The 22,928-nt window shown below is 34.3% G+C and overlaps 1 protein-coding gene across 43 annotated transcripts in view; it reads left to right on the top strand.

Annotated features, from left to right (window-relative positions):
* Positions 1 to 22,928, top strand: part of SORBS2 (sorbin and SH3 domain containing 2) — a 423,285-nt gene that overhangs the window by 349,590 nt on the left and 50,767 nt on the right. For 27 of the 43 annotated variants that reach the window (XM_031943203.1, XM_031943204.1, XM_031943210.1 and 24 more), the window contains 5 exons: positions 7,500 to 7,583; positions 9,404 to 9,460; positions 16,932 to 16,981; positions 18,079 to 18,266; positions 20,247 to 21,833. In XM_031943203.1, the coding sequence (XP_031799063.1) occupies positions 7,500 to 7,583; positions 9,404 to 9,460; positions 16,932 to 16,981; positions 18,079 to 18,266; positions 20,247 to 21,833 (1,966 nt within the window). The remainder of the gene's footprint in view (positions 1 to 7,499; positions 7,584 to 9,403; positions 9,461 to 16,931; positions 16,982 to 18,078; positions 18,267 to 20,246; positions 21,834 to 22,928) is intronic. The other 16 variants (XM_031943235.1, XM_031943239.1, XM_031943238.1 and 13 more) reach the window with 5 other exon arrangements.

Below are 22,928 nucleotides of genomic sequence, written 5' to 3'. Positions count from 1 at the left end.
TCACTCCTTTCTTTGTGCTACTCACTTTGTCTAGAATTTCCTCCCAGCCACCATTATTCATTGACTTCCTGTCCTTTGAAACATCCACAAGCCACCTTTTCCAAGAACCCCACCCTCCTATTCACTGCTTCACAGAATGCCCTTCCTAGTCACACAGCAGTCAGAGCTTTCTTTGTAATTCTAATTCACTTGTCATTTAACAGTGTTTCATAGTTCTCTGAGTTGAAGTCTTAGCCCTCTGGATATTTTATGCAGGTGGTCCAGTAGTTTTCTACACCTGTGTCTCCCTCCCATTCAAAAAAAAAACAAAAACAAAAACAAACCTATGTGAATGCTTTCTTTTCTAAATCTCATTTCTTTAAATAAATGGATTTTTTTTTTTTTTTACCACTTCTTTAAATAATAACTAGAACAATGAATTTGGGTACATTTTAAATGATACAGAATAAAAATAACATTTAAAAATAACAATAATAAAGCTATCATATATTCTGCTCTTTATGGTTTGCCAAGCATTTTACAAATATTATTTAATTTTATCCTTACAACTCTGGGAGATATGTTCTCTTTTCTTCTACAGATGCAGAAATTCAGGCATATGTATGAATATAAATATACATATATTTATGTGTGTATGTACACAAACATGACAAATGAGCATCCTGATTTGATCGTATGCCTCCTTCCATAGAGCTACATAGTTCTTTATTCCCTTGTTGATGAATTTAGTATGAAATGTTTGTAAAATATGCGATGATAATTTTACTCTTTAGTCTTCATAACAACAATATAACTTAGTGCTGCTGTCTTGAAATCATAGATGAGGAAGCTTCTGTAAATTAGAAAGATTGGCAACTCAATAATCTGTTCCCATTTTGTACTTTACCTATGAATTTGCTATATTGGGGAAAGAACTGACATTTATTTTCTAAGCAGGAAACTATCTCTTAGGAAGCCATTAGCATTGCAAAGAAAAGAAAAGAGAATTTAAAATTATTTGTGCCCATTGGTTTGGATACAAATTTAGAAAGTTAGAAAATAAAACTCAAGTATTTGATCTTGTAAAATATTTGCAAAGCTGATTTGGCTGTAAATCAGTTCTGTGCTTCCATACTGTGATAATCTATTCCTCAAAAGAACACTTGAACCCATTTTCTGCCAGAATGTACTTTGACAATGATGACAACTTCGTATTCCATTTAGAAGAGATATGTTTGATCCTCTCCTGTAGTGGGACAACTTATATCAAAGAGAACTAAGATTATTTCAGTATCTTCCTTGAATAGTAGATAAATGAGGGGTTTGTTTTCCTGTGTGGCCTTTGTTTTGTAAGAGGAAATTATGAGTAAATGTTTGTTAAACTGAGCAATGATATTTACAAAAATCAAATTGACATAGCATTGTGGAGGCAGAATTCAAAGGCTTCTAAAAATTTAGTGACAGCTGTTAGTATGTTCATCAGTGAAATGTGTTATTTAAATGACAGTGTATAAATGCAAAGCAAGTGATTCAGAAAAAATAGTAGTAAAAATGTTCTATCTTCTTTGTTTCTTGTAAGTATTGCCATTAAGGTGCTACCGAGAGTTTTGGCTTGATTAAAAAGAAACGCCATGGGCTGCAGTCCTCTTCCAAGATTCTTCCTTACCACCAGTTCCATTAATATGCTTATAACACTAGTGCCAGTTATGTTATTTGATAATGCTTGTTATGATATTTGTATATTTGTTTGCAATCCAATTTTGCTCAGTAATATGCGTGTAAACTGCATACCTGAAATAAATCTCAGTACTATTATTAAAAAAAATAATAAAAAAAAAATAAAATAAATGACAGTGTAGGTAGGCATGGTGGCTGAGGTTGGTGGATTGCTCGAGCTACAGAATTCTGAGCTAAAGTGGGTCGAAACATATCAAGGTTGGCATTATTATAGGGTAAGTGCTCCAGAGATGTGTTATACCAGGCTGCCTAAGGAAAGGCAACTGTCCCAGGTTGGAAATCAAGCTTTAATTTCCATGCTGATCAGAAGTATGATTCAGATTTAAAGTAATCGCTGCCCTTCCAGCCTAGGAGGAATAAGAAAATTCAGTCTTTTAAAAAAATGTTGAAAATTCAAGATTTTATCTGATAATCTGAATAATACTGGAATGAATAATAGGATCAGCCACCTGTAGAGTTATGGTACAAGGATATAAAAGCTAGATGCTAGCATGGTTGATCTTGTTATTCTTTAATACAGAGGAGATTGAAAAGCAAGTTGATTGTAATGGATGTGCGCCCACAATTGTCCACAAACATTAAAACCAGAAAATTCTATATAAATACAAATCTGCCTTAGAGATATGCATGAAATTTGTAGAATAAGTGAAAAAGAAAATGAATGTGTCAGAAATATTGATATATTTTAGGAATGGATATCTTCTCCTTTGTGACATATAACCAAGGTTCTTTAATCTTGCCAGAGAAGACAACATACTGATGCTTCACCTGAGACCACAGGTGAATAAATAAACTGAAAGGGGCAAAGAAATTAAGAAGAAACACAGCTTTGTCTTTGCCCCTTTCCTGCCTTCCTAACCTTTGAAGGCAATGGCATGGGAGTCTTACTTAATAGAAGATGTAGTTCTCTATATATTTGTGCTTTCCTTTGTGAATTTATGTAATAACCTGGGTCAACTTTCCTCTCGCCTCTCTTTTGAGTCTCTGGGCACTAGAATACTTCCAAACCAAAAAAGCATAGAATCAAATGGAGAAGTCTAAGATGAATGAGACTGCTAGTGACTTTTGATCTATTGTCTATCTTTGGGTTTCTCAGATGAAAATCAGTTAGTTCTACATGTAGCCAAACCAATGAGGGTATGTATGGCCATCTTAACCAGTCATTCAACTACCTTATGTTTGCTATGACTGACTGGCTGCAACAAAGCTGTCCTCTGGTTCTGATAAATGTGTTTGCTTGTTATGCAATGAAGGCATGATCCAAAATATACATATTGGATTATAGCTTTTAGTTAAATATAAATTATTTTGGATTGTATATTCCTTTATGTTCTACATTTCTCTGCCATCTTTTATTTTATCTGGGTAGTAACTGACAATGCTGCTTTTCAACTGAATAAAAAATGCATCCTTTTCTGAACATAGTAATCCAGCTTTTCCTCAAACAGATCTCTGACAATCTGGGCTCATCATTTTACTTTAGTGTCTGTGATATTGTCCTGCTGAATATTTTCATTTGTTAAATTTGCTGCCCTCTGCTGTCAGGATAGAAATAGAACACTAAGTGCTTGTAACTCTTTTTCCTTGTCTTCATAGTACTTTGCTTTAATATATAAATAAGATAATGAATGTACAATAGAACAATAGGACACATAACAAAATAAATAAATACTGTGGTCCAGATAGTCTCACAGAGTTTAGAAGATTAGGTCCTTGAATTAATAATGGATCTAAAGAACCATATCTGTAAAAGGCAGAGTTTAAATGATTTTCCTGTGGGTATTCCTCTAATATAAGTTTATGGCAATAATTTTTTCTCTATTAGAAAGTGATCCTGGATTCTCCAAAGGTATAGGAGAGGAGTATGAATTATAGCAGTTCCTACTAGATTAGAAAGGCTTTGAAGACAAATCCATTGATGGTTTGGGGTTGTTCCCCAACGTTTGGTTCTTGTTCATTTTTTCCTTTTCTCTTTTCCTCTTTTTTCCTTTTTTCCTGCTCTTTTCCCCTCCACTCCCTTTTTTTTTCCTTCTCCTTTTTGTCCTATCTTCCCATTCTTCTTTCTCCTTCTCTCCCATTTCTCCCTCTTCTCTTCTTTCCTCTTCTCCTTCTCCTTTTTTTCACTTCTCCCCTTTTTTCCTTCTTTCCTCTTCTTTTTTCACTTCTTTTCCCCATTTTTTCTTTTTCCTTCCTCTCTTCACTCTCTTTCTTTTGTCCTTTCCTTATTCCTCATCTCCTTTGATCCTCATCTTCTCTCCTTCTTCCTTTCCTCCCCTTATCTCTTTTTCTCTGTTTTTCTCCTTTTTCTTCCTAGAGTGATCTCATCCACTCTCAAAGCTTCATGCATTCTCATTATACAGAGCTCTCAAATCTCTATCTCTTCCCCAAATTTCATATTATCATTTCCAATTGTCTTTTGGAGCCTAATTCTTATCTCATGTTCAACATGTTCAAAATTGAATTTAAAATTTATCCCCAAAATTTATTTTATCCCTTAGCTTTTCTGATTCTACAGAAGACACCCCGATACTTTCCATTACCCAGGTCCACAACTTCAGTTATTTAAAAAATTTTTTTCCTCTTTGTCTCCTCCTGTAACTGACCAGTTACCAAATTACATCCATTCAACCCCTACACTATTTATCCCATAGTTTTCTATTCTTTCTGTTCTCACTGAAATAATCTAATTTAGGCCTTTATTAACTCTGACAGGGACCTTCTTAATAGCCTCCTGATTGATCTTTCTGCTTTTAAGTCTGCCCTTTTCTCCAATCCATTTTTTTTCTATGTGGGCCCCCATCTCCTTCCTAATGATCACATACTTTTCTGTTCAAAAATCTTCAATGGTTCCTCACAGCCATTCAGTAGAGTGAAATTCTTATGTAGGCCTTCACAAATCCCTACAGGCCAGAGCCCAACTGCCCTTCCAATCTGATTTTAGAGCACTCCCTTTCATATACCCTATACCTCTGAAGACTCTCACCTTCACCCAATTGTTTAAAAAAAAAAAAAAAAAAAAAAAAAGAAAGAAAAAAAAAGTGATCTCTCCTCTTGCAAATTTGTTACACCACTTTACACAAGCCTTTCTTTTTACCTATCACATTCATTCTTGTATTATAATTATTTGAGCACATGCCATATCTCCCAATAATGTATTTTGCTCCCATCAGACAAGAGCTATGTCTTATCTCATCATTCCATAGATTTTTCATCAGTGTTGGTTGCATTAAATAAAGTATTTATGAAATCTGTATTAGTACAGAAAAGGGCAAGAATCACTGAACTGGAAAGGACCAAGAGAGGCCATCTGTCTTTTCCTTATTTAATTCTTATGTATTTCAGCATTTATATTACCATCTGCAAATTCCATCTTCCTTATATCTTTGATAAAATATTGAAAAAATTGTAACAGCCAGAAGGCTGCTTTGACTCATGAAAATAGAAAGAGTATATGGCATCAACAGTAAAATAAATGGAAATGGAGCAACTCAGAAAAAAAAGTAGACTATATAATTTATGACAACTGATAATGAAATTGTAGTTATCCTTTAACGAGCCAAAGGCTCTTAGTTTTATCAAGATGAGGAATCATTCATCCCCAGCATTGAAATAGTCAGTCCAGGAGAAGGAAATCTCTTAAGATCTTCAAAGAATTGGAATTGATTTTTTCAGCAATAGCTTGGGTGATTTAATTGCCTTCCTAGACCATGGCATTGATCATAAAGGATTCATATCTTGCCTTTGGGATTACTGTCTGTGTTCCCTGACATTTAAGGGCCCTGTTCTTGTTTGAGAAGTTTAGTACAGGTTTAATACACAGTCCTGATGTCAGGATCTCTTATTAGAAGGTCAGGAAAAGGTAATTCTCAAAGCACTGATCAATATCCTTTCACACAATATATGAGCACTCAATTTGACTTAGTGGTCTCCTACCCATATTTATTCAGACAACCATCTTGAATTCAAAACCGTTGAAAAAGATAACTTTGTAAGCAGAAAATGCACATTCTAGCTCCCCAAATAGGAAAAATTTGTGTCTTCTCAATTCCTTTTGTCTCAAGTTCCCTTTTTTCCCCCATTTATTGAGAAATATCTATAATATTCCTAAATATTATATGTAATATATTACATATATGTTATAGAAAAAATCAATTAAAAATATCAATTTGTCTATTAGTATCCATTGAAATATTCAACTAAAGTAAAATAATTATAAATTATCAGAATCTTAAACCTAGAAGAAAATTAGAGATTATCCAGTTCAACAAGCTTTTTTTGCCATGAAGGAAATTTAGATCAAGAAAGATAAAGTGACTTGCGGAGGATCAAAAAGGGGAAAAGTTGGGACTAATACTTAGGTTTCTTGATACCTAGGTCAGTGTTCTTATACCTAATTAGAATACAACTTCAAATTCATGAAAATTTTGGGATGTATACAGATAGATGAATAGCCAGACAGATGTAAATTTACACAATACATACACACATAATGATTTCAGCAAAACATTGTACAATATATATCTTAATTTTAACTATGAATAAATAATGTTTTTCTTGTAATATTGCTTTGTGTTTCTAGGTGGTAAAAGAATGAATTTTTTTCTTCTGAAAGAAGACATTATGTGGAGAGCAAACCCCGTGCTCAAATCTTGTGCCATTTCTTATTGCCCACTTTGGCTCCTTCCTACACAGGCCCAAGAGAGAAGGCCTAAACCATCTCTCACACAACCCTTTAAGCTGCACAAACTCCTATCTGTCCTCCTCACAGTAACTGCTCAATATGCACCAAGGATTTAGGTTATTCATGGGAATATTATGAATTGTTGAGCTGGAATAGGTACAGAATTCTAACTACTCAAAAATAAAAGACTAAAATAAGACTTCAGATTGCTGTTTTATTGATATCTGGATCCTAACAGTTGTCTATATACCACTTAGGTCAAAATCCATCCTGTACTGTGTCTTATTGTGTCACCTTTTCATGAAGTTTAGACTTAGATAGCCACACACAAAGAAAAAAGTAATAGTACTAAGGAGTCATTTGGAAAGAAAAATAGTCATACAGATAGTAATTTCTTTTCTCTTCATCACTGCATTCTAATTAAGGAGAGGCAGATAGCATAGCAGAATAAAGAATCCATATGAGATTTGGTCTTCACCTAGATTATGTATCCTGTTAACCCATGGCATCTCCTAGAATTTTGTTCATATTCTCCAGGTTATATAGTCCTAGGGAAGAAAGGAAAGAATCTCAAATACCATCTAAGTAATAGATTGAAGTAGAATTCTATTGCTTCCCTCACTCCCACTGACCTTGAACCCTCTTCTGAGTTCTTTTCCTAATGGTAAACAAAATTTAGATGTCTTAGCACAAAGTCTGCTGCAAGATATCTGGACCCATTTCTCCATTCTGCATAGACATTGAGATACTGTTATTAAGATTAGAAATGAGTGAAAGTCTTAGAGGTCATTACTATATTGTCAGTTTATAGTTATTCTATTCTATTAAAATATATCTAAAATATTCAGAAGGGAAATGTTAATATTGCATACTTAGGAAAAAAACTAGAAATGATGAGAAGGAAAAGTCTCCCCATGGGAAGTTGAACAGGAAGTTTCATCCAAACCCATCACCAAACCTTGTTCCTCTATTCCTTCCCTGCTATCTCCCCTCATTGTGACTTGTGGTGTGTGCCTGTATTGATGTTTTTGGTGTCACACAGCATTTCCTTCACTTGGCTCAGTTTGCCTTTTCCTTCCCTTTTCCTTCATATCTGCTCCAGACTGATCGCATAAATCCAGATGACATAGATTTAGAAAATGAACCCTGGTATAAATTCTTTTCAGAACTGGAGTTTGGACGCCCGGTAAGTGAGGCTAGCAAATTAACATATGAACATTAGGAAAACATCCTTAAGAAAGACAAATTGAAAAGTGCCAATAAAGAATTGGGTAGATGCCAATTACATATTCTTTTCCATCCCACAAAGATGACTTGAGTTTTATTCCTACATGGAAAGTAATTATTCCATATATGATTTGGCTTACCTGCCAAATTATTATTAATTTCTTGCAAATAATTGAAATATAGCTAGATTTAAAACTTCAGAATTTTTGATTATTTCTTTCCATTAAGCATTTTATTATGTTATTTATATGTCGCTTTGATCCACTTGTATAAAATAGAAAATACACAGGAATATCTCATTCTGTTCAGGACTGTACTACTTGTTAAAAAAACATTTGTCTACTGATCTGCAAAATAATCTTCCCAATTTGCAATTCTAGCAATTACATGCAAACAAAAAAAGGAAGCATAATGTCTTCTTCTCATCTGAATAATATTACATGGGGTGTCTCAGGATTGAGGCTCTTAAGTAGATAGATCACAAGACTTGAAGTCAGAAAAATGCCAGTTTGAACACTGCCTCTGAAAGTTACTAAAGTACAACTCTGCTGAGCGGTTTACTCAGCTTCCCTCAGCCTCCATTTGCTTATCTGTAAAGTGGTAAAAGCACTGACCTATTTGTGGAAATAAATGAGATCTCTAAATGACTGCAAATATGTAAACACTAGATAAATATCATCTCAGGCGTTTAACTATTAGAAGAAGATCCTAGAGGTCTCCTGCTGTAGTGGGGGGAAATCCATGATTTCCAAATTAGAAAACTCATTTAAAATCCAATTTTGACACAAATTTTGGCCCTAAGAATGTCATAGCCCTAGGCTATAAGGAGAAATAATAATAATTTTATCATCAATTTAAGAGTTGTGAAAAAATATAATAAGGTGCTAATGGAAATTTTTATAGTTATCTAGTGTCATCAGAGTTTGCACAGCCTGTGTTATGGAGCTAGGCAACCTGATCACAACTCTGGACTGATCCAGCTTTACTCAAAGAATACTTTTGCCTAACAAAAAGCTTGTTCTATGCAACATTTTATAAAGGACAATATGGACATACATATCAATTCTATATATTAGATCCAAAAGAGTAAAAAAAAAACAAAACACCTATATAGTAGACAGATTTTTAGAAAATATTATGCTTTGCCCATTATACCAAAGATTTTTTATATAATTGGATCAAAAGTGACTGTAAATGAATGTTGTTTCTTTGTATATTTCTATGAAATGTTGGTTTTTGGCATTTTTCCATTTTATATATTGGCACCAAGTTAATTGGAGACAGAACAAATGTTTCTCCCCTGATTTTGTGTTGCATTTGGTTGTCATTAATTAGGCAATTGATAAAATTAGGCAGATTCTGTCCTGAGACTAAGATCTGTCAGCATTTTTGTATGATAATTTTCTATCCTATATAGAACTCACCAGCATGTAATGCACGCCTTTTTTTCTAATACATATTTCTTAAATGTGCTTTGACTTCCTTTTTTGGCAAATATTTAAATGCTCACATTGATCTGATGAATTGAGTGTACTTTTTTTTTTTTTAACTAAGCAAATTACTAACATTTTTGTCATATTCTTGAAAATATTTACCAGAATCCTCTCTTCCTTTCAGCTTACTCCTTTTGGCTACATTCATATCACTCTTTGTATGTATCTGATGCTGTCCACACAATTTCTAACTATGTCACCTTTTCCCCATGTTCATTCCTTGCTGCCATTGATTCTCCTCCATTCCATCTCTACACTTCTGCCTATGTGCTGCATCCATTCCCAGCCCCCTAAAAAGGCTCTGGATTATGGTCAGGACCATTCTTCTGGTGTTTCCAAAGAGGTAAATGAATCATTGTTTCTTCCTTCAGATTATGATCTTACAGAATACTACTGTGATTCTGCACATTCCTATTTCACAATTCATTATTTAATGCTTTCCCATCATTTCTAAATTACAAGCTTTTATCATTGCATTATGTCCTACAGTATTATTTTCAGGAAAATTCATTATGTTGGGGGTGAGGGGAACAATAGATCTCAGGTTTTAGTGGACAGAAATGTTCATTTAAGACAGCAAAAAGAAAAATCTAATGTTATCCTAAGATGCACAGTGTCATTTCAAAGGATGTTATGGTTCTGCTGTATTCTTCCCTAGTCAGATGATATCCATAGTATTCTGTTCAGTCCTAGGTACTCTTCCCAAAGAAAGACACTGATAAACTTTAGTGCATTAAGATAGCAACCAGTATGATAAAGAAACTAGAGACTATATCATAGGATGATAAATAGAAATAAGCCTTAGCAGAAAAAATATTGGAGAAGGAGGAATGTACAATGTAAAGAGATTTTCCTTCTCTTTTACTAAGAGGAAGAAACAGGGTAGAGAGAACACGGATTTTTGTTCCTTGGAAAAAATAAAATTTTAAAACTTAATTTTTTTCTTCCAACAATTTGTAAATTGGGGGGATGGGGGAGGGCAGGGAACTGAACTGTTATTGTTTGGAACAAAGATGAAACAATCTCTTCTTGGGTCCGTAATACAAAAATAGGAGCAATTTGCAGAGGTAAATTTAGAGTTGATAAAAGAAGAAATTTTCCAATAGTTAGAATTTGTCTCCAGGAGAAATGAGATATGAGTAAGTTTCCTCTCATTAGAGTTTTTCCAAGTGTAAACTGACTGATTTACAAGAGGTATTAGAGGAGAGGTTCTTGTTCAGATACGGTTTTGATTAGTTTTCTCCTAAGGTTTCTTCCAAAATCTAGAGTTTGCAGTACTTAAATTCTTAAGACATTTTTTTCTTAAACATCATGAAAAGTATCTTGATATTTACAACCTTCAATCAACTTAGTCATCCACAAAGCAGCATGATAAAAAGAAATTCTAAAAAAAATCAGTCATGCCCTCTAACAATCCAACTTAATTTATCATGACAATGGTTCTTAGATTCTGGCTTCCATGGTTGTTATCAATTAATTAGCAAGCTTTTATTAAGAGCATACCATGTACCATGCAGTGTGGTAGCACTGCAAAACAAACAAAAAAAAATTGAAATAATCTTTATTCAGAGAGATTATATATTCTAGTAGGAAAAATAAAATATACACACACAGAAGAAATTAAAATAAATACAAAGGATATAAAAAGAGAATAGGGCACAAGAATTTGGGAAAATTAAGGTTCATGTAGAAGGTGATGCTTAAGCTGAATCCTGGAGGAAGAAATGGATTTGGGGAGTGGAGGTAAGGAGACTGAGATTCAGGCATGGAAAATGACCAAAGCACAGTGTTCTTATATGAAAAACAGAAGATAAATTTAGCTGGGCTATAGAATAGAGATATAGTTTGGAAAGAGAACATTGGAGTCTGGGGGCAATAGGAAACTAGTGGAGTTTATTGAATAGAGAATTGCACTAAAAGAAAATTAACTTTGGTAGCTGCTTAGAGAGTAGATTAGAATAGAGGATATGGAAATTATTGAGATATGGAAATTAATTAGAAGACCATTGCAATAGTGCATTTAACTTGTGATGGGAAGCGGAACTAAGATGGTGGTTATATGAGTGAAGAGAAAGAAACAAATGTAGGAAATGTTGTAAAAGTAGAAACAAAGATTTAACAATTAATAGACTATATGAGGTGAGAGATAGGAGGAGAGAGCAGTAGTTAAGTTATAAACCTAGGAAACTGATAAGAATGGTGGTGTGTTCTAAAGAGAGAGAGAAATCTAGTAGAAAAAAATGGTTTAGGAAGGAGAAATATCTGATTTAGATATGATAAGCTTGAAAGGCCTATTGGACATCTAGTCTTTATTGTCTGGGAAGCAATTGGTCATGCAAGATGGAAGCTGAGGAAGGAGACTAAATCTGGACAATCAAATCTGTGAGTAATCTGCATGATGAAAGTTGATTTTAAAAAGGGGGGAGAATATGCAAAGCAAGAAAAAATAAGGTATAAGACAGAGCCTTACAGAAACACCCACAATTTGGGAATGTAATAAAGCTAAACTAGGAAACAGTAGTATCATAAAAACCCAAGGAAGGGAGGGTCATCAACAGTGTTATGAAGTACAAACTTCAAGAAGGATGAGGATCAACAACAAAAAAAGATTATCAAATTTGTCAGTTTTTTTATAAAGCACTGATAACTTTGGAGAAAACAATTTCACTTGAATAATAAGATCAGAAGACAGATTACAGAAGATTTGAAAGGGAGTCAAATGAAGAAGTAGAGGCAACAAAGAATAGACAAGTTTTTTTTTTTTTTTTTAATATGTTTTGTTTTTATTTTTAAGGCCATTGGTTGAAACTGATTAGTGTGGCTGACCCATAAGATCCCTTCAATTATTGGACCCTCTGCCACTAATGAAGATTGCAGCCTCTAGATTGACCAATATTTACATAATATCATTCCTCATTAAATGATTAAGAACTGGGTATTTTTACAAAGGATGCATTCATAATTCAGATCATTTATATTTACCTATGTTACATTCTTCAAATTTTTTTTTTCCCAGTGGGAAGAAAGATCATATATTCTGTGAGAATCAAATACAGCTACTAATTATCTGTTATGCATTTTTTGTGTCTTTAAGTACTGCTAAGGGTCATAGTTATTGAACTTAACTATAAATTATCCATGAATCTATACATGTGAATATTTCTGTCCTGATAGTACTAATCTCAAAATCTAGATATTTCAGGTTCTCTGACAAAGGCAAAATTATCTCTCATTTCTTCTTTAGGAAAATGTTTGGTATGCTTTTTTTTTTTTTAATCTCTTATCCAGAACTGTGATTCCATTGGTATAAGGACATACCTGATGTGGAAACTTCTAGTGATGCATTTCAATAACTTATCTAAAATTTAAAGTAAATGGTCTTACATATGGTACCACAATTGCCCAGAAGAACTTGAACCCATATTCTTGAGTCCAAACCTATCATCTGTTCTTTGATTCCATCACTAATTTTAAAAGATGTTTTTCTCCTCTAAAAAATTATGAAAGTCCAAAAATGTAAGGTAAAAATTGAAACTTACCATGGAATACAATGCACCACTAATTATTGATAAATTAATATACTTTTTACATAGTCTCTAGACACTATATTTAAAGGGAAAAAAGTAGAAACTTTCTAAGAAATAATATAGTTATTAAGAGGGGAGAAAGGAGAGTATCCAAGGGAAGATTTATCAAAATGATCATCTCTAAGCACTGGATGCTAAGAGAGTGAATATGATGTAAAATCTCAGAACAAAATCAATAGGCTATCTATTTTATACCCAAGTTCCCAATCTTGTATCCATATTTTATTTTCAAGTTAGTTTATAGTTTATCATTCTTGAATTTTTATAACAAAAGAATGCTATTTGGGACAGTGGATAGAGAACTGTATCTGAAGTCAGAAAGATTTCATTTCACATCTGCCTCAGACACTAGTTGCATGATCCTGGACAAATCACATAACTTATTTGTCCTTCAACTATAAAATGTATTTGCAACTACTTCTCAAAGTTGTTTTGAGGAATCAATGAAATGTTTGTAAAGCATTTATCAAAATGCCTGGCACATAACAGGTACTATATAAATGTTAATTTTTTTCTTCCTTGCTTTCCTCCCTTCCCTTCCTAACCTATCCTCTACCTTTCCCTGTCCCTTTTTTGTCTCTCCCACCTTCCTTCTTATCTTCCTTCTCCATCCCTCTCTTCCTCCTAACCTAACTCTCTAAGTAATTTGCATTAAATAAATGTACTTGATGAATTCTTTGCCAGGGTATGATGAAAACCCTACCATTTCCATGCATTGACTATTGTTTATAACATTTCTGATCATGATGATTCAATCCAGTTTTCTTTTGGAGAGGTGGCATCTTAACTCTGATTAATTCATTAGCATTTTTGCCCAGGATTGCTTCCTGAGCAGCAATGAGATGCAGCTTCCTGCTTATGTGACATTATGTACTTAAAGCAAAACAAAACAAAACAAAACAAAAACTTAGAGTGTTTTGTGCTAGTATAGCCTGTACTGAGAAGAGTCTTTATCTCCCAGGCTGATAGATCTGACTTGACCAGATTACAGATTACTTGAGGAGGTTTGGGAATGATCTGAAAGTAAAGCTTAGTCAAAGTTTAAAGGGGGGGTAAATCAAAATGCTAACTTATAATATTAACTATTATTCTGTCAGCTAGGACAGGCATAAGGTAAAAGTTGGCATTCAAGGAGGCAATGTAGCCTATTGGATAGATTGACTAGGTTTTAGGTTTTAGGATCAAGAAGACAAGAATTCAAATTCAACTTGTGATGTTTGCTAGCTATGGAATCCTAGACAAGTAACTCAATGTCTCCATGATTCATGCAACAACTTAGTGAGGTTGTCTTCAGATCTTCATTGGCAACTGGTAGAGAGATCCCACACAAGAAATTCATTGAACTTTCTAATATCTTGGTGAACTAGAAACAAGATTGGTTGTAAGGTAAGAAGACCTGAGTTTGAATCTTGGCTCTATTTCCTGCCTATGTAATCATGATTCAATTGCTCTCAACCCAAGTTCCCTCATCTCTAAAAGGAAGGAGTTGATTACGATTTTTTTCTAAGGCTCTTTCCAAATCAATTGAGTTCGTGTTTTATAAAAGTAGATCTGATATAAGATGACATGTATTTATTGATTTTCCATATTTATATAGCTAGTTTTCTACTCTTTTAGACTACAGAAAAAAGTTTAGTAAATTGAAAAGATTATTTAAACTTATTAAACTGTAGACCAAAATTTTCTGAAAATACTTTTTACTTGGAAAAAAAAGAAAATGCTATGTTTTTCCCTTTGCAAATTAATGAAAAGGGATTCTTAATGACGCCTCCTTTTGTTTGTCTTCAGTCAAGATTCATTTATTTTTTTCAAACTTGGCTAATAGTTTTAACAATTTTTATGTATTTATCATTACAAGAATTAATCATCTTTGTCTTATATTATATCTCCAATTGTACAATAAAATAAAATCCCTCATAACAAATACTCATAGTCTAACTATACAAATCCCTGCATTGGCCATGCTCAAAAATATATATCTCATTCTTGATTTTCAGCTTGTCATCTCTCTGGCCAGACTTGGGTGGCATAATTTATCATCAATCATCTGGACTTGTGGTTTATCAAGATTTATGTCTTGTACAATTATATCTTGCATATAAGATTCATTTAACTTATATAGGAACTTATATTCCTACAGAAGTGGGATTTCTCATGTTATTCATGAACAAATCCAATTTTTTGTGTAAATGTGGTGATCAAAGAAGAACTTTGGTGTTTAAATGTCTGTAATTTTCAGCAATTTACAAATTAGAATGAAAAAAATCTAGGGACAGTTTAGATTACATAACATTTGTGATAAAAATACAGTTCAATTATTTTCAACTGAACATAGTGATATGACAAAATATATTAGTGTCATATAATAGAAAGAATACTAGCTAGAACTCAGAAGACTCAAGTTTTAGCTCTAAATCTGACTTCCCATTAAATTAATTACTGATTTCTCTGGATCTCAATAAAATGGCTGATCTCTAAAACACTTAGTTCTAATATTCCACGATATTAATTTAACACAGAGCATTTTAACTGATAATAAAAATGCTTTAATCATTGCTTTTGAAGGTACTATAGAATACTTATTTGAAATTTTGTTAGTATAGCTTTGGAAGGGCAGCTAGGTGGTACAGTAGATAGAGACCCAGGTTTGGAGTCAGGAAGACTCATCTCGGCCTCAGACATTTATTAGCTTTGTCACCCTAGGTAAGTCACTTAACACTGTTTGCCTCAGTTTCCTCATCTATAAAATGAGCTGGAGGAGAAAATGGCAAACTCCAGTATCTTTGCCAAGAAAATTCCAAATGGTGTTATAAAGAGTTGGACACAACTGAAACAACTTTAGAAATACTATTCACATGATTACCCAGGGATATATTTATCTAGTCTCTCTTGGAAATTTTACTGATAATTAATTACTGCCCTGGAAGATGGACAAGTAAAATAATTTTAAAATGGAATTCAAATTTTAAAATGGAAATCTGTTTTGTTCCATATTAGCTCTGGTCTCAAAGTTAACTATGGAACTCATTTTAAAATGAGGGTCATACCTTCTGTATTAATTTAAATTACTTCTATCTCCTATATTTGAGGAAGCAATTTTCTGTAGTTTTGGGATGGTAAGAGATGGGGAATGTGTGAAGTAACAGCCAAAAATGTTAATGTATCTTGGGTGGTGATTGTCATTTTGTTCTCTGCCTTGGTTAGATCATACCAGAGATATTGTATATAATTCTGAGGATGACAATTCAAGGAAAACATTTGATAAACCAGAGAATATCCAGAGGGAGGCAACCAGCACGGTAAAAGGCCATATGACAGTTGATGGGAGGAGCTAAGGTGATTTAACATAGAGAAGAGAAGCCTCTGGGATGACATAAGCAATCTTGTGAAAGGGTGTCATATGGAAAAAGATTACATTTGTTCTCTTTGGCTCCAGAAGCAGATAGAGATCAATGGTTGGTAGTTGCAAAGTAATAAATTTAGGCCCTATGTCAGGGGAAACTTCCTAACAATTAGAGCTGCTCTTAAGTGGAAGGAAATGCCCTGGTAGGATTTCCCCATGTTGGAAGTTTTTAGAGACTGGATAGATGGTCATTTGTCAGATGTGTTTTGGGGCAATTTTTTCTGTAATACTAGTTGGACTATCATCTGACCTCCATTGTAACTACCTGATTGTGTATGATATCTAAGATTCTGTTTTGATGCGCATATTAAAAGATTAAATGTTTTCTTGTTGCCTGTATTCTGCCTTTCCAAGATTTCAAAGTAAAACAATTAGACCTGGCAAAAGAAAGGGGGAGATTTCTTCCATAGAATTTAACAATGACCATAAATGTCTAAGTGATTTCTCACCATATCTCCTCCTTTATTTGCTTGAATACATGGGATTTTGTTAATAAATTAGAGTAATACTGTTCCTTTTCAGATATCAGGTTTCTCTTTTCTAAACAGCTACTACATTATGGATTATTGAATTATACTGCATATTGCAAACACAAGACTTTAAAGGGGAAAATACATGTTGATGAAATAGGATAAGCCTTTATTTTTAAATATTTGACTTTCCTTTAGGAAGGTCCAATTTTGTTAGGTGAATGGTTTTTGTTGTTCTGTGATTTTGATAATTTCTTATAATTAAATTTGATAAAATTTATTCTGTAAACTCAGACAGGTAATTTTTTTTTCATTCCATAAGCTTCATAGATAATCATCATTCTGTTTTTACAGGCCTCTTTGTATCAGACCTCCTTAGACCGCAGCCTGGAAAGGCCTGCTAGGTAAGAAGTAATTGCCTTTGCAGTGACACATTCAATATGTTCTTTCTTGAGGGCTTGAAAGAATAATTAGAATAATTAGAAGGTGACCCCATCCTGGTCATATTTGAATCACTTGAACTCATGGCAAGATTCTGCATTTAGTTGGAGTTGATATTGGATCTCATAGAAAAACATGAGGAACTACTTCCTAACCTCCTGTACACAAAAGTATCAAGATCCCATCTGCATTGCTGGGAGGAACTTTTCCAATAAAAATTCTTCTGTCACATATTTTGAAACACCAGATCCATAATAAATATATAATAATTAATAGTCTATTCATGTAATGGAAATAATCATTTTAAAATTGGTAAAAATGAGACCCAGATAGTCAGAGTGCATCATCATCATCATCCTTTTATGATCCAGTCTCTTCATTTTAAAGCTAAGAAGACAGAGATTCAATAATATTAAGAGATTGCCTATGATCTCATAGGTAGCAAATTGGAGGATTGACATTTGAATTCAGCTCTTCTGTCTTTAAATTGGATATCATTTCCATTGTAATGTCCTGATGGATAAATTATTGATCATTTAGGTTTTCATGTGTTTATTTTGAGTTCATAGCAATATAGCCTTGGTCCTTAGGACTAAGTTTAATTCCTTCAGAAGCTAGAATTAATATCTTGACTTTTCTAAACAAAATTTTGGTATTAGTGAAATTGGATATCCTCTTTGATTTTTTTCCCCTTCTTTTCCTATTCTTCCAGATTAGGAGGAGAAATCTTTCTAGTTAAAGAATAATATGTTTTGATAAATTCCTTCACACCAAAGTGTTGATTTAATGAACTACTAAGTAATACCAACAGTCTTTCCATTTTAAAACAGGATCATAGATAGATTTGCCATTGCTATAGATGGAATAGATTTATTGGTCACAGAGGGAAATGTAGTTAGAATTTCAAACTTGGTGGTGGAATTAATGATTTTACCTCTAGGTAACTACCTATTTGACCAGCATACTAGCTTCAGGTTTTAAGAAAGTACTCATTTTGAACTAGATGTGGTGGTCCCCCCCTCCCTTTTTTTTTTTTTTTTTTTTTTTTCTTTTTGCTTAGTTCTGCAAGTATAACTGGTGACTACAGAAAAAGGAGGAAGAGTGAGCCTGCAGTGGGTCATCCCCGAAGTGTGGCTGATCAGAATGCAAACAGAACCAGCCCAACCCAAGCAGATCTCCCAGGTCCAAGCACCACCCTTATGAAATCTTTCACTGGTTCTTCTCCTTCTTCCCCATCAAGAGCAAAAGGTAAGAGACCAATTCCTTGGCAGCTACATCATCTGCTAATTTCATTGCATAGTTCTTGGTGAAAACAAGTACCAAGGTAGTGATGGCTTTTGTCTCTGTGTCTATTCAAATTCAATCTTGGGAATGAAATGTCTTTTGTTAAGTTTTTTGTTTTTTTTAAAGAAGCTTCTTATCTAGGTTATTTCCTGCTGATGAAACATCAATTATTGAAAGGGAATTTCCTGCCTGCATAATGTCTATTAAACATTTTATTTTAAGACTATCATATATATTTCATTAATAAATTCAAATTCAAAATACTGTGTGACTTATTAATAGTCTGTTAATAAAATAATGTTGAAGTATTTCCATTTTTTGGAAACATTTTTGAAGATTCTTACAATTTAAAGATTATACTTATGTATGTATAGGTGGAAAATAAAAACAGAAGCTGCTCTAAAAATATTATCAGGTATAAAACCTCTCAAATTTTCAATTTTTTACTCTGGGACAATCTACAAAAACAATTAATTACAATCCTTGCAAATAACACAGTGGCATGTTTTTAAAGATGGCATCAAATTTTTGGCAAATATCCTGCTTTAAAACAATTTCAAAACTCAGTCTCAGTGTTCACAAATCACTGAACCACATTTTCTCTGGTGGCTAATAATCTCCCTATATATGAGTAAACTTTGCACCCAGGGAGATAACAATCATTCTTTTAAGTCACTAGGAATTCATTGTATCTATTATTACTACAGTTACTAAAATAGTCCCCTAGAAAGTAGAACGGTGAAAAGATCTCCCTAAATACCCAATTTACTGCTGAGATGGGATTTGGGCACTAGGGAGCAGAGGTGTATAGAGGTTGTGACCATGGTGATAGTCTAGATCCCCAGAGTTAAATCAGAAAGGTAGAGGTTTTTCAAACTTGTAAAGGAATATGACTGACTGGATAAGCCCTGGCCAAAATGATTTTAAGATAAACAGAGATGGATTCTGCTAATGTCAAAATATCAATCCCTGGGTGGTTTGGTTTTTTGTTTTGTTTTGTTTTGATTTTTTCACTTAGGGGATGATATAAACTGTCCTGGTGGTAAGTCTAAGTAACCCTAGGTATAGCTTTCCTAAGAGAAACATGAGTCACCAACCAGCACCACTGAGGATCATAACTCTAGAACTGAAGGAGAACCTGGGAGCTATCTAGTCCTAAAATGAAGAAACTGGGACCAAGAACAGTTCTATCACTTGGGCACTCATATAGCTAGTTAAGTTGCAAAGCCAGGTCTTGCTGTATTTGTGGAGCAGTTACTTGGACACATCTTACAATTTGTTGCTATACTTGTCCTTCATCATTATGATTGATCATAAAGAGACCAATTCCAAATTCTTTGAACTGAATTTGAAGTAATATTTAACTTTCTTCATCGGCAATTACAAGCTAGATTCAATCTCATTATCTTCTTAAGCCTATTAAGTGCATGCTACTGTTTTTGAATGTTAATTTTCTAACATTTGGCTTTAGATTTAAAAAATGGGTAATAATAACAATTAATCATAACAGCTTAATCTGCTGGCATAAATTCAAATTTACAGACTGCCAATCTTTTATACAGACTGTTGGTCTTTCATATAATTGCCGCACCCTGCTATCAGTTTAATAGACACTGACGTTTTTCACGTGATGCATTTAGGAAAAAAAGCATAGCTTTAACTTTTCATTGCTATAGATGAAATAGATTTCTTGATAATTAATTTTTTTTACTATTTTGTTAATTTTATAGATGAGAAAGCCAATTAAGTTTTTAACAGTTCTTTAGCCTATTAGCACTTTTCCTTTTGCTTAAACTATCTATATACTGTATGTAGTTTTAACTACACTAACTGCTTGCTCTATTCTTTGCTTTATGATACTTACTGACCCAATCTCTTCTCTTTGCGAACCTGTTAACTGCCGGAAATCTTTCTCTTCTGCTGGGCTACTCTTTGGATTATAAGGTGGGGATATTAGCAAAGCATGTCCATCCCTTTACAATTATTCAGGGCACAACCACCACACCTCAAGTGAGTTAGATTACTGCAGCACATACAGGCAGCACTTGGATGTGCCAAATGATTCAAAGCGCACCATCAACTTCAAGAATGGTTGGCAGATGACACGGCAGAATGCCGAGGTCTGGAGCAGCACAGAAGAATCAGTTTCACCCAAATTGAAATCTCGCAGCTGTGATGATCTTCTCAATGAGGACCATGATAGTTTCCCTGACCCACAGACCAAGTCAGAAAGTCTGGGCTCTCTGTTATGTGAGGAGGACTCCAAAGACAGCTGCCCACTGACATGGGTCTCCCCCTACATCCCTGAGAACCTTACAAATGGTAGGTCAAGAATCCGGCATAAGTCTGCACATGATGCCCCTGGGTTCTTGAAAATGTACAAGAAAATGCATCGCATTAACCGCAAAGAGTTGATGAAGTCTGAGGTGATTTGTTCTGTAAAGTCCAGGATATTACAGTATGAGAAGGAACAACACAAGGGCATGTTGCGTGGATGGAGCCAGTCCTCAACTGAGGAAGTGCCCAGGGACATGGTACCCACACGCATTTCTGAGTTTGAGAAGCTAATTCAAAAGTCAAAATCCATGCCAAATCTAGGGGATGAAATGTTGTCTGCAGTCACCTTAGAATTGCCTCAGAATGGATTGTGTCCAAAACGAAGGTTTTCCATTGAGTCTTTATTGGAGGAAGAAAATCAAGGGAGACATGTCAATCAGGTTAACGCACGAAGCTATAAGCCTAAAACCCTAGTGCCAATTCACATTGAAGTGACCAGTGATGAACTACCACGTTCTCATATGGAGTTCTCAGACAGTGACCAAGATGGAATGGTCTCTGATGTCAGTGACTTTGTTCATGTAGAAGGCTCTTCCTTCTGCAGTGAGAGCGATTTTGATCATTTCTCTTTTACATCGTCAGAGAGTTTCTATGGGTCCAACCATCACCACCATCACCACCATCACCACCACCATCACCACCGGCATCTCATCAGCTCCTGCAAGGGAAGATGCCCTGCCTCTTACACGAGATTTACCACCATGTTGAAACATGAAAGGGCTAAACAGGAGCATGCTGAAGATTCTAGGCGACAAGAAATAGACTCTGGCCTTTCTAAGTTAGCCTTCCTAGTAAGCCCCGTGCCTTTCCGAAGGAAAAAAAGTGCTGCTCCCAAAAAACAGACAGAAAAGACAAAATCTAAGTCATCTGTATTTGATGCTCTGGACTCTGCCCTTAAGGATATATGTGATCAAATTAAAGCTGAAAAGAGAAGGGGAAGTTTGCCCGACAATAGCATATTACACAGACTTATCAATGAGCTGCTTCCAGACATTCCCGAAAGGAATTCATCACTTAAGACTCTGAGAAAGAGCCCCATGCATCAGTCTTTGCCTCCCCTGTCCCAAGATGGTGCTGCCCATTATCTACCCTACCAGAATGATTGTGGACGATTACCTCCTAGTGCCTCTTTTCAAGATATGGATACAACTAACAACAACCACCAGGACAATGATAGTGCCCTGTGTTTCCAAGGTGGATTATTTTTTCCTTTTTTTATCTTGTCTTGTAATTGAAGCAGCCACCTATTAGTTCTGTCATTTTCTGTTTCTTCTTTCCATTTCATTCATCTTAACTATTGATACCATCCATTGGGGGAAAATTATAACAAGCTGATGCTTGTTGTGGCATGATGACTCACTGAACATCTGACATTTATCTATCATTTTGGACATTTATGTGTATTGCTAACAGTAAGTGTTGAGGCATACAAAGATAGTAATCTCATCTTCAAAGCAAAGACCATCACAGAGCCCACTGTTAGGAGAGTGGCAATTTGGGGATTGTCACTCAGATAGCAAATATAAGAAAATCTTTTACAAATTTAAAAGAATATTTCAACAGAAGAATTATTTGTTTAAATAACAGCTTTTGAGAGCCTAAAAAGCTGGGAACTATCAAAGGATTTTATCATTAACTCAATCCATTTAGTTCAACAAAAATATATTAAACATCTTCTGTATACTAAGCAATGGGTTTAGTGAGATAGAAAAAGAGCAATAACAATACACACCCAGCTTTTAAGAAGCATGAATATAGTATGAGGTTAAGATATATATAGAAAAATTATTTTAAGTATTAAAATGTTAGCTATTTATATTGAATAATAGGTATGCATGTTAGAAAGTGAAAATACATAGCAGGACCAGAAAGGGAGATTGAAAAGGGAAGAATTCTAATTTGGAGGATGAGGAAAGAAAGTGACATTGTAGTTGAGTTTCAATGAAGAAAAGGATTTCATTGGGAGACTGTTACAGATATAAAGAACAGCCCATGCAAATGCATGGAGCTTGGACAGGGAAGAATGAAATCAAAGATTATCTGGCCGAAATGAAAATTGTTCAAACAGTAGTAGTGTGAAATGAAGTTTGAAAGTTACCCTGGAGCTAGACTGTGAAGAGCTTTGAATGTTAAAACAATAAGTTTGTGCTTTTTTCTGGTAAACATAGGGTTTATTGTTATTGATGGTTTTTCAGCAGTAAATTGACATAGACTGCCCTGTACATTAGGGAAATTATTTGGACATCAGCATAAAGGATGCAGATAAAGAGAAAAGAGAATGGAAGCAGG

Source organism: Sarcophilus harrisii, chromosome 6, assembly GCF_902635505.1.
Source record: "Sarcophilus harrisii chromosome 6, mSarHar1.11, whole genome shotgun sequence".
NCBI lineage: Eukaryota > Metazoa > Chordata > Mammalia > Dasyuromorphia > Dasyuridae > Sarcophilus > Sarcophilus harrisii.
The sequence above is the reverse complement of the archived record's forward strand: the minus strand, read 5'-3'. Positions and strand labels throughout refer to the sequence as shown.